Raw genomic sequence first — 13,379 nt, forward strand, 5'->3', positions numbered from 1 at the left:
ATTATTCCCATTATTTAAAATTATTTTTTGTTTTATTTATACATCTATCATCACGTATATTATATTTTATGTATTTTGACCGTCTTTATTTCGTTGCCATTTAGTGAAAGAAATCAGCGAAACGTCTTACTCCCTTTTGCGTGTCATTTTCGTTGATGAAAAAGCTTCGGCTTTTCGAACAGATGTAATCGAAATGAATGAAGTCATAGAGATAAAACCGTTGTCAAGAAGATTGGTAATAAATCTTGACATGGCTCAATGATAACGACGAAGGTTACGAATCGTCTGAATACGTAGGTAATTTCGCAACTACCAGACCTTCATTCCCCTTATAATCCAAGCTAAGAGGGGAAAGATCGACTCTGGCTTTCTCCGACTTGCCAATAAAATTAATCTCGGGATTACTGGATATCTCATATACTAGCAGAAACTGATAATTGAAAATTGCGATTTCCACCGCAAAATATGTCGAAATTTCTGCTCGAGTATCATCGAGTAAACGGCTTTCAATCCTATTGTAATCACTTTAAATTTGCGCGAAAAAAGGAGGCCGACTGTTTGTCGCGAATGCCGAGGGCATTCAATCCGCAAACGATCTCGCTCACTCGATTCGGTGCCGCCTTCCTTCGCTGACATTGTAGGTTTTCTAAGTCAAGATTGTGCGCTATTGATCGTGCGGCCGTTGCACGACCGCTCTCGCCTTATTCCGCCGATCTGGGTCACTTCGACGTACGTTCCATGCGTCTCACCTATTGACCCATTTGTAAGGCCGCGGGCTGCTGGGATATGTTGTTGTCGTAGGGCAGAGGGAGGAAGTGGTTAACTATATTGTTTCACGGTTTCGGCGCGTTCTCTGCGCGGATTACAAGGTCGGTGCCGCCGGTATAGCGGCGGGTTAATTTCGGTATTCCCGACACAATGCTGCACTGATGACCAACTGACCCTAATGCGAAGGCCGTGGGATGCTGGACGGTATTTTCGGCACGCTGGATCTCTTTCTTAATTTGGAACAATGCGCGAGTGACGTGGTCGTTCATTGAAAGGAAGTGCCACCAGGAACTGTCTCAATTCATCGGTCTAAAATTATTTCCAGATATTAAATTATTACTTATACACTTATATATTCTTGTTATATTTCTAACATGCAGCAATCAGATATTTTTCCATAGGTATTTTATGTGTGCTAAATGCGTGATTATAGAGAGACACTGATGATTGTAAAATATTCAGTAAGAAAGTAATTTTAAAGTAATTTGTTTCCTATTATTTATGTATTATTCATATTTTTTAACTTATTTATTATTAATATTAAATAATTATAAGTTTGTGCGTGATTAACAAGAACTTTTTTACTCAATCCGAACAATTTTATTATGCAGAGGCGAGTTTCGCGTATATATACTACTCTTTGAAAATGTTATATTCCGTTGGCTATAGAAAAACTGGATAATATTTTACAATCGCGGATTGTTCGGCGAATATTGAAAAGTTCCAAAGTGAAAATAGGATCAGTCCGCACCGATTCTATTTTCTTTCGTGCTAGAATTTATTTTACATCTCACTCAAATTCACCAAAATATTACGATGGCCCACTTCCGCATAAAGATGCGTGTGATCGCTACATTTGCAATCGATTTTCTTTACGCAGGGGTGTTGAGAATTGAAGTAGAAAATGAAAGAGAAAGTAGAGTGAAAAAGGGGTTATAGGGGTATGATATGCATCATAACTCACATTACAATGACGCCCACATATCAACAGTACTAAAAAATAATTTTTAATTATTTATTTTATATTTTTTCTTCTAATATTTATTTTTATACTATTCGATTTATTATTTTATTTCTATTACATCTTATGTAATTATTATATATATGTTTTCCAAACATAATTATATATAATACCGAACATATAATTCGCTTTGAGAGGCAGAAATATTGATCCTAGAATAGAAGTTAAATATAGGTTCGTCATGTCGTATAAGATTTCTTTCAGATATAATTTTTTACATAATAAATCTATAATGATCTGTCTATTCATTAGAGAATTGAAAAGAAATGGCGCGTATATAATATATCTGTGGATTTTATTCGCAGCTTCTATATGCAAAAACTGTAATTTTTATAATACGCTGTTCGAAGGTAATGATCCTGGAAATTGAAATCCTAGGAGAACACTTTCGCGCAAAAGGTCGCGATGAAAACTTTCGGCCCGTTCGATCGCAATACACTCAAAAGAGAAGATAGAACTTTACGGTTCGTTCCTGCAACTTCCGTACATTGTACTTGTACGCCCCTAATTGGTCTAATAATTCCCCCAGTAAAAACAAAGAAAAGCCGTAACGCGTTGAATGCTAATGAACGAGTAGGAAGAAAAACGATTCGCTTTCCGAAGAATGGTTAAACGATGCTCGTCTCGCAATCTTCTCTCGCCTTCATTTATCCACAGAAAGGGAGAGAGAGAGAGAGAGAGAGAGAGAGAGATTTATGGCAAAAAGGTAATTTTTTTCATTTCCAACCACGCGTTAAATCCTAAAAGCAGCTTTATGTGTAAATCACCGCAGATTACGTAATAATTCACAGACATAAAGTATATGCATACGAAAAGCTAATTATTTTTCAACGTGTTTACAAAAAAAATAGCTAAAATGACAAGCGTCATGTTGTAATTTAGGGTTCTGCAGATTTTACAAAGAAGACGTTTGCTAGAGGGTAAAAAAGCTTAAACGAATAGATTGAGGTTTTCAACCGCTCTCACGTTCGTATCGATCGTTTTTACGCGTGATCCGCCGTACGAAAAAACACCGAAACTTAATTCTCAATCTCGTCCCGGCCCGACTCCATCCCTGGCACGAAGGTAATTTCCGATCGACGACCCTTGGCTCTCGTTCCTGCGCGTGGCGGGGATCGCAATTCGTCAGGAAATCCGCCGCCGACTCACAGGTACGTCGCCATGGCGTGTCGTGATACGTGGCCGGCCCGTAATATGCCGCGGCATGCGGCATGAATAATTTCGCCGGCCGATTGCCTAGCTAATGCGACGACCCTCGCCGGCCGTATCGCCGGATATGCGCTACCACGGTAGAGAAATTTCGGTTCTTCGACTCGACGGGGCTCTGGCGTGCGCGCCGAAGTCGACCGCACGGAATAGGCTACCGAGTAATTCCCGACAGGTTGTTGTTACACGAGGGTGGCACCAGGGCCGGCTACGAGAATTTACGTTTATTAATGCGAGATTCATTAGTCGCGAAAACGTAATCGGTATTAGCAATTCTATACGTATCCTAAATTGAGGGAGATAAATTGTATATAAAAATTGTATTAAAAATGTATAGAAATTAATACATGAAAAGGAGAACTGGCTAGCAGTCATTGCAAGAATCATCGGTCAGGAAAGTGCAATCGATATTACTGTGTTTAATTGTTGTGTATACTTGACGTGAACAATGGCAGATTGTTTAAAGATAAAATTTAAAAATTAACACATGTATGAAGAAAATGACGTAAACTTGATTAAAACGCTGTCACATAAAAAGGATATAAATCATTATAAAAAAGATATAAAAATTGTTGAAAGAAAGATCGTATGCTATAAATCAAATTCTATCTAGAGTTTCATGCCACAAACTTTATTTTCACAAACTTGTCAAATCAGAGATATCCTCTGTTTTTCACTGCCTGGGCTTGCACTTTTTTAATCTCAATTAAAATGTATCTTTAGAAATCTTAAAATTTCTGCAAATCATACTTGCATGTCCCGTCTCATTTATGCGAAATGAGGAACAGGGGAATTTCGGTTCCTTCTTCACGAGAGCCGTCGACACGAAGCTCGACCCTGAGTAGCACGCCGACGGAATAGCTGCGGACATCCGGGTTTCCAGGTACGACCGCCTTCCTGTTACCCTCCCGCCCGTCGGAGTAATTCATTGCCGGACTGATGGCGATCGCGTTATCGCAGTTTAATGCCCTCTCGTATCGCATTAACGTCGAGTCGGCACGGCGGTGTGTGCGGGACCGCTTATGTGCGCGGAACACCTCGTCCCTGGAAATTGTCGTCGATCATTATTCCGCGCGATCGCGTGCCGTGGATTTCCCCGTCCGGCGGCGGCGAATCGGTAATGAACGTTGGAAACATGGCGCGATAAATGCGCTTCGTCGAACGCATTCCGATTTGCGATCCGCCGCTGCGCTAGTTAATATACAGCCAGCTCGGTCGGAAAGAATGACAACGCACCGCAATACGGCTCCCGTTTGCGGCGAGCGTTCGCCCGGCTTTCTTTTTTAATTCTCCATGCTTGGTTATTTCTCGATTTCCTCCGCATTACCAGCGCGCTTTTGCTTAACGAAGCGTTGCTCCTCGAAATAAAAGCTTATAACTGAAAATTGCCGGGAACGAGGCCAGAGTGAACTTCTTTTTCAAAGGATGTTGAAGAATCCCTGGATGTTCTTTTATCCGCAAGTTCTGACGAATGACGATTAATCAAAATTTTTCACAAAATATGATCGGTTTATGTAACAACGACGTAAAGTCGATATTTCACGAGAAAGTGATCAGTGATTATTTAAAAACTCTTATTCCTTCGAGATGGGATCTCAACAATTAATCGACTTTGCACAATTATCATGAATTATCGAGGCAGCGCGTCAAGAATAACCCAACAAGTTCGCTGTTTTCTCTATTATCAATTCATTGCAGCTCTCGACCGTTATTATAATTTAAGGGCGGTAAGCGTACGAAAGTTCGTCGTTGCCGATGGGATCACGGACTTTTAACTCTTTCTCGTCGCCGCTTTATGATGCGGTTTAATAAAGCGCATCCATTAATCACGAGACGCGATAACGGGAAACGTGTGTTAACAGCGCAGCACCGCCGAGAGCAGGTCAATGGAACACTCAACCGGATTTCCGATCGGCGGTCGGGTTTCCAGGTTTAACCGCGTGTTTTCAACCCTTTCGGATAATTTATAGTCGGCGTGATGGCGATCGCGTTATCGCGATTTAATGCCCCATCCCTATATTCCACCGCGAGGTTCCGCCCTTCTTTCCTCTCCGTTACCATTTTTATGTTCGCTGTGCAAAGCGCACGATCGTGATGACTTCTTCTTTTTAGCTTCGCTAGTTTATAATCAGAAAAGAGAACGGCGCATTCCATGCAATATTCGCCCGTAAGAAACTAAAGCGCGAATAAATCAAAACGCATTAGTGTTAGCATGGCTGCATTAATCATGAATAGTATGTATATAACTTGCATAGTTTAGATATGCAACATTCGTTCCGAACAGTCGTATTTTTATTACCATATATAATAACGAAATGTCTTCACACGACTATCGAATTTTTGTCTATAACGTTTTTTATTGCGATAAAACGAGAACGTTTTGTTTAATATATCCAATTCATATAACACGTGATAATATCGTGTTCATTCGGGTTTAATCCATACCATATATGTATTTCCTTCTATACAATTTACACTGCTTACGGAAAAGCCATCGAAGCTTTAATAACGTTCTCCTGTCCCACTTGGACGTATCGATCGAACGAAATTGCGGCGATATCCAGCCGATGTGCAGACGATTCTTTATTACATTATGAGAAAAACATTCCTGAGAGAACAAAAACATACGAGACGCAAAGAACTGCGAGTCGATGGCTGCTTAACAGTTCCCGCAGCGAGAAGAAATGATATTTCAGTTTCACTCCCGAGACGAGTAATTTTCCTTGATTTTCCGCGAATTTACGCGCCAGAGAAGACGGACTTCTCAATTCACGCAGTGCGATAACGTAATTATTTACTGTCAGGATTAATATTACGGTAACGTACGTAACGTCACGCATCACTCGTAACGTAATGCATAGTGCGATAAATCATGTAATAGCGCCAATTCAGGACAAATGACGTGAATTATTCACGGAACATTTCATCGGTGACACCTGTACATCTAATTTCTATGCTTTATCATTTGCAATATTGATACAATATAATTGTTACATGTAAAGTCACGCTAAAAATGCCAGTAGATAAGAAAACTTTAGTAAATCTCGAATATTTTTAATAGAGTATTAATTTAGAAATTTGTTACATCGATATTTAATATTAAACCTTCGCAGAACAAGTGGGGCTTTTAAGACCCACTCGATATTTCCATTTCAAATTTTACGGAGACTTTACGGACTTTATAAAAAAATCCCAAACAAGAATCAGGCATATATAACGGTATAAACAGATTCTTAAAGCCTTTGAAAGTATACTTGAATTTTTTCAGATTTTTTATGGCACCATTACAGCTTGAAAGTCTTAACTGGCCTAAAAGACTCCACTTGTTCGACGAAAGCAGCAGAATTACACATGTTCCGCGAAAAGTTAAAAATATTTTTCTACACATTGTAACTTTTGCAAGGCAAAGTCAATTTTTCAGAATTATCAAGAAATTTATTATTCATCGATAGTTTATGATAATACTCATTGAGACACATCGCTCGTGTGTGACAAATTACGCGTGTCGATCTTGGAAAAATTTTAGGTAGCTCACGGTCGCTGTTCCGTGGACCGAACATTTTTCTCTCAATCTCATACGATGCGTTATACTTCGATGCAATTCTCGAGATTATTCTTCTTGGGGATAACTCTTACCAGATTTTGGTATGCCACGAGTATCCCGAGATTCGTTCAATATTTACGATCGCCGACTTGATAAATGGCGAAACGTCTTTACGACGATGTATGAGCGCGAGCGTAAAGAGGATCGTGTAACAAATGACAGACGAGATATCTCGCGACCACGTGTGACGCGAACTGAAGACTCGCTACTTCCCTCCGTCTCGTTAGAAACGAAATATCTCTCGATAAATCTCCTATGCGAGCGTAAACTCGAATCGCGCTTCGGTCACAGATGCATATGCTACTGACGTGTGTTAAAAAGGAAACGACCACGAGTTATGGCGCTTTTGAAATATTTTTTTTAACGGGAGAAACGTGTACACGCGGAAACATCAATGTTGAGTTTGTGGCTTTTGTAAAATGTGTAAAAATTGTAAATGTGTAAAAAATCTTATTTAAACTTTAGTTCGGTTTATTGACAAAGAATTTACACACACAAAGGTATATTCTTTAGACTTTTACATTATCTTCCTTCCTAATATAACATTTTATTTTTATAACAAGCTTAAAATTTTATCGACGAATTATTTTTTTCAATAAAATTTACTTAAGAGAGAAAGATGTTTACTGAGAGGTATTTTTGAGATGGAGTTTACGTTTCTTGAGATATATGACTTCGATATATCTGCCAAGAAATTAAAACTGATAAATAAAATGACCGTTGGTAGCAGTAAACATGATAACTTCTATTTCAGTGAAAAGTACTCGTCATCACGATCGACTAATAGCTTTTAAATCTGAAAGCTATATTAATTGATCGCAATTATTATTTGAATAAAGAAAACGAATTTTGTCGATCTCACCATTCATACTATGGAATAAGATTAATTAATTCCTCGAGTATCCCACGAAGCTTAATTACTGCTGAGAAAATTGACTCGGCTCCATGACGGAAATATAATCCAACACTAACGACCTAGACCTCGTTTTTTTTTCGCCCGTTTTGCCTCAATTCGGAACAAAGTGATCCTTGATAATTATCGGAGTTGCGGATAGATAGCAAAAAAGTGAAATCGCCCGAGATCGATCGAGAGATAGGCACGGCAATTGGCGCAATTGGACTTAGCCATCGTGACGATTCCGCAGCTAATATGAGTCGTCGGGTATATTCCCGAGCTATTCTCGCCGAAAGTGTAAAAGGCAGTATCTGATAAATTTATGGCTTGCAACATTTCATTCTTGCAATTACCAGTGAACGGCCACTAACATTTATTTTTGCTGTTAATTAACCGAATGGACTGACCGTGCATAAGTGATTCAATCCAGCGTCACGCGATCGGCATGTATAACATATACATACGTCGCGATATATGTATATGTATGTGGCAACCGTTTGAGATCTAATCTCATTAAACCATCACATCGTATCTCGGCGTTAATAATCTAATGGGTCTTTCTGCGAAGTCGTCTGCAATACGAAGATACGATTATCGGTGTTTAATTTAACTGCAAGTGTAAATATCTCCGGCGTTTATCGTCGCAATGAGACACTTTATTATTAGAACATTCGGCGACAGATTACGCGCTTAACGCGCGTATTGTAACCTAATGTTACAAATGTAACGCGAGAAACCTAACCGAAAAATCGCGGTGGCATAATTTAAAGAAAAATGGGCCGGCTATGCTTCATCCTGATTCATAAATGATACTCCAAAATTCGTCCGGGGGAGCTAAATGCGCGCCAACCGCTTATTCGCCCATCGTCCTTTTATGAATCGTAAATTTTACAGAGATATTTCTAGCCCACTCTCTCAAATCCGACTGTTTTCCAACAAGGTTTCGTACGTAATCATTAGAATTCTTGGCAAGTCGTACACTCCCTCAACGCGAATTACTGCTCCACACATACGAACGTTAATTAAATTTGCCTCTTTTAAGAAAGAAGCACAAATCAATGAAAGAATTAAATAATGTTTAATCTTTATAACTAATTTTTTACAATTATGTTTATTGCGCATAAAGAACTCATATTTTTCTCTTATGGAGACATTGAATTCTACGATAACTAGGATTTTTCAGCATCTATATAAATTAGAGTACTTGCAAACACGGTGTAAAAAAATCTCATGCGACGAGGCTACTAATTCCAATAATTTCGAATTCGCGGCGTGTAGTCGACGATAACAGTAACCGTGGCGGTAAATTGAATGTAGGAGCCTCGGAGATAATGGTCTCGTCTTTATCGAGGTATCTTACGGCCCGGCCGTAGCAGTACGTGGAAAAGTAATGGCCTGCAGATACTACCCTTCCAAATAGTTGAAATATCGGCCTGTCAGAAATTCTAGAACTGGAATTGCATTCCGCCGCTCCCTTTGCCGGCTATCCTTCGTTTTCTCGCACAAGATTACTTAATTCATCTTTGTAACTTGAAGTTCATACTGCCCTATGCACTGCGTCCACGAGTTTATTGCAAATCTTATTAAAACTCAAAATAATATATCGTTTCCGTCATACAAATCGTATTAAAACTAAAATATGTTTTCTCAAGCGAAACTTTTGTGCTAAAAATTTCATTAGATTTGCATTATATAAAACTTTAATTATATATATATATATGTATAGACGGTTAAATTTACGCTGTGGATGAATTAGCTACAAGAAAAGCTCATCTCTCCTGAGAGATCACCACAAAAACATCTAACAACGCGTAATTATTGAATTACAAATTACAAAATTACGTGAAATTGCAAACAGCCGTCAGCGACAAGAAACTTTGCGCTGAAGATATTAAAATTGGCATAACGAGCCGGTTTACATCGTCACACACGTCGCTCGTTAAGTGCGTATTTGTTCGGCCAGCTAACGACATTAGAGTTCTTGCTCCGGAGTGGCCCCGCTCGCCATTAGACGGCGCATTTTTCGCTGATGAAAAGCTGCAACCTCGGACTAGAATGTCGATGACGAGAAAAACCAAGAGTGACGGGGGAGGGTGCAGAGGGGACGACGGGTAAAAGAGGAAAAATGTGTCACAGGCAATCTGCAACTAACGAAGCCGGCATTAAAGACCGGTACCACCGGGCTATTGAAACACTCGTACTTCTGTACAACATTTCGTCTCGTTTGCACGCTCTATCGCGCTCTTTGAAGGCCCCATTTTACGGCCAACCGTATTACGGACATTGACCGTCGCTCTCTTCTCGCGATTTTAATTACATTTCGGTATAAACACTAAAAATCGTCTATGCGAACTCCCGGATATCGAATGAAATATAAAAGAAAGAGAAATATAAAAATTTCTTATTCTTTCTCTTACTATTAGGTCAGCACAATATCATTAAGTTCCCATCATTAGATGCATCTTCCTCGCAGCATAAATTGCAATATGCTCCATAGTTAACAGTTATTACATTGAAGCGTTTATTAAGAGGTAAAAGGGAGCGCATCTTCTTTTCTTCACAGACGCCAAATTGCTTCTTTTCGAACAGAAATAACTTACCATTACGCAATTTGGAAAATTATGTATGCTACGTTAGGAGCGATTCCATTATCGAACGAATGGGGGATTGGGACTTTAAAGGGAGCCTCCAACTCCGCCGGGCGATAATCCTCGCGCTAACGTAACGGCGAATATACTTCAGTAGCGAGTTCGTTAGAGCCGTAAATATCGATATCTTCATCGCAGAGAGCGCGGGCGGCACATTCTGCTATCTCGTAATGGATTCCATAACGGACGTTGCATACGTGTTGGGTCGTGTCGTTTGTACGTACCTCCCGTTCCCCCCTTCCCCCCGGAGAGGCGCATCCTCTTTCACGAGTCCGCCCGTTACAATCCGCTGACCAACCTAAACGCCGACGTAGCCTTAATTAAACGGCCGTCCGCCCTCGCGTATAACTGATTGTTTCCTTAATCGGATGGTTTTTACTGTCTGCGGATGTAGGACGACACCGAGGATCCATGTGGACTTGGGGGTTGAGTTAGCCGCGGCTCGAGGGACGCGTCTGATCCACGCGAAGTGATATGCACGTCTTCCCCTCAACGTTTCGCATTTATTTCAGTAGACCGGAGGGAGACGCGAGATCACCGGAGGTGGTTCGCATATTTGCGGTGCGGTACACCTCACGTGACGTAAAATACGGATGCACCGAACATTGCATTTGTTCCCAGTTGCATCGCGAGATAAACCGTCATGATTGGCGGTGGCAACTCGAGACGCGTCGGAACACACTTTACGCCGCTTCATTTAGCGTCGCGGAGTCTTACCGACAGTCTTGATTAATTAACAGCCAGTTGATATCTCTAATTGCTTCTTGAAAGCATATACGAGAGAGTTACGCGAGATATGTGTGAATAGAGAAATGACATTTTAGCAGCTATGATTAATTAATGCCGCAGAGATTGCTTGTGGTACCAGATTGATTAATAATTGAGAGTTAATTATATAATTTGAATAGCATAATTGTAATGAGGTATATTATAAATAATATATTTGTTAATGAAGATGTATCGTTAAATTAACTGCTAATTTAGTGAAATTTGTGCGCGCACACACGTATACATTAATTTTTGTAATAATTATAAGATACATGCTTGTCTTTTCATTAATGTACTTTCAGATATACTCACTTTTAATGCACGATGATATAAAAGAATTTATCATCGTAGTTTGCTTACTAAAGTTAAACCGTAATCACTTTTAGAATGCACGGAAGCACAGAAATTATCGCTCTTCGGCTAGTATAGTTTCCAAAGTGCAACCGCTCTATCAGCAACTGTGATCTTAATTGTAATAGTCGTGTGCACGGTGGAACAATGTACGAACGTGACACAGAGTGACATAGGAAAATCGTCACTCTCGGATTCGTCGAATTGCCCGTCCAATTTCGGGAGGCGTTTAGCAAATGATCGAGGAATCTATTGAACGTGAGCCCTGCAATTTCAAAGCGATTCCAACAATGACCTCCCTCCCCTCTCTCTCTCTCGCTATCTCTCGGAAAGAGTGACACTATGTGACTCTAGACAATAACGCGGCAAACGTAAATTACCCCTTCGCAAGATAGGGAGCGCGGGAGAGGCTCCGATTTGAATAGCGAGCAAAGTGAACAAAGTGAACAATACGCACGATATGTCAACTGAATTGGGTCAATATCCGGTAGCGGTAGGTCACCCCGAACTGGAAGTCGTTTCGCATTAATTTCCACATAAAAAAGATTCGAATTGCGTAAACGAGCTTTTTATGGGGTACCATAAAACGAAACCGATCACTTTGTTTTGTTCTATCAATTCAGTGATTTTTTATTTGTTTTATTTTATTATATGTTAATAAAATAAATCTTGATTATAATGCGATGTAGATCTAACACGTAAACAATTAATAAATGTATAATCGTATATAAAATAACGTATGTGGAACAATTTACTTTTTATTTAAACTATAAATTTAAACATTAATATACATTTTGTATGATAAGAGATATAACAAGGGATGAATATAGATTTATTCCGCATTCAATGATCTGCAAAGCGAGAACTCTTGAATCAAACGTCATTAAACCCTTTCAATCGCAAATTTGTTGCTTTAACATTATGCCGCGTCGAATTTCTAATGAATTGAATTCTGCATTAGGTTTGCTGTGGTCGCCGCGGCATTTTAATTGGCGCTAAGTGGCACAACGTTTCGCTTTGTAACACTTCAGCTTTAAGCGTCAGCGCAACGCAAACAGCATAGTTGGATATAGTTACGTGGCATAGTTACATAAAATCAAAGTTCCTAAAATCAAACAATCTCTCTCGTCGCGATCGCTGTGATTGTCAGCGAATTTCGACGATGTGCGATGCCAACTACGTTGGAGAACGCGCGCGCGCGCGAGCACGCGCGTGTTTATACACATTTCAGAAATATGTCCTCCGAGTGAGTGCCACGAAAATTATGACCGACAGCGGTTGCATCCCGCGAAAGCTGCTGCAGCGGTTGAAATATGCACGCAGTGCACCGCAACGTTGCACGGAACATCGCGACAGAAAGTAATTGTTCCTATTGTAGCTCTGCTACCAGATATTAGACCATACGTCACTCCAGCGGGAACGATGAATTACCCAACACCCCCCCGGACGCAATTCCGAGAAATCAGAATTTCAATTAAACAAGGTCTATTCTTTGCCCGTGTTCAATTATAACCGATATCGTTACATCGCACGAAGCTAATGATGTAGTCGCGTTTATCTTATCTATCTTTTCATAACAAGTGTCCGTTATTTAAAAAATTAATAAATTTATCACGGACCGTAGCGGATGAAAATTAAGTCATAAGTTTCAGCTTTTAGAAAATTGTATTTAACTTGCGATTTACACGTCTAGTTCGTGAAATAGCTGGATCAGTGAAACAGATATGCGAAATATTCTCAGCGAGATATGTGCATATCCAAGCATTTACTTAAATACTTGAAAGCACGGCAAAAATGTTTAAATAATTTTCAGAGAGCACATTCCGAGTGACGCTACAGAAAAGTAGTCGCGGTCTCGGCCTGAGCGTTTCCGGTGGCGGGACCGCGGGGCCCGTCAGGGTGAAAAGACTCTTTCCTCAACAACCCGCTGCCTTGTCCAACAAACTTCAAACTGGTGACATATTGCTGGCAGCCAATGGGATCCCGCTAACTGGCCTCACCAATTACGTGAGTAATCAATTAACTACTGATTGAAAATCAATGACAGGCAGAAACGGAACGGCGAACTTAACTACGAATGCATCGAATTAATAAATGAAAACTTAGTTTGCGAACTAC

General features: G+C 40.0%; 1 protein-coding gene across 2 annotated transcripts in view; it reads left to right on the forward strand.

Moving 5' to 3' along the window:
- LOC139816037 (uncharacterized) overlaps positions 1–13,379 on the forward strand; it is a 102,351-nt gene that overhangs the window by 79,290 nt on the left and 9,682 nt on the right. For both annotated transcript variants that reach the window (XM_071783332.1, XM_071783340.1), the window contains exon 5: positions 13,075–13,268. In XM_071783332.1, the coding sequence (XP_071639433.1) occupies positions 13,075–13,268 (194 nt within the window). The remainder of the gene's footprint in view (positions 1–13,074; positions 13,269–13,379) is intronic.

This window comes from Temnothorax longispinosus, chromosome 1, assembly GCF_030848805.1.
Source record: "Temnothorax longispinosus isolate EJ_2023e chromosome 1, Tlon_JGU_v1, whole genome shotgun sequence".
NCBI lineage: Eukaryota > Metazoa > Arthropoda > Insecta > Hymenoptera > Formicidae > Temnothorax > Temnothorax longispinosus.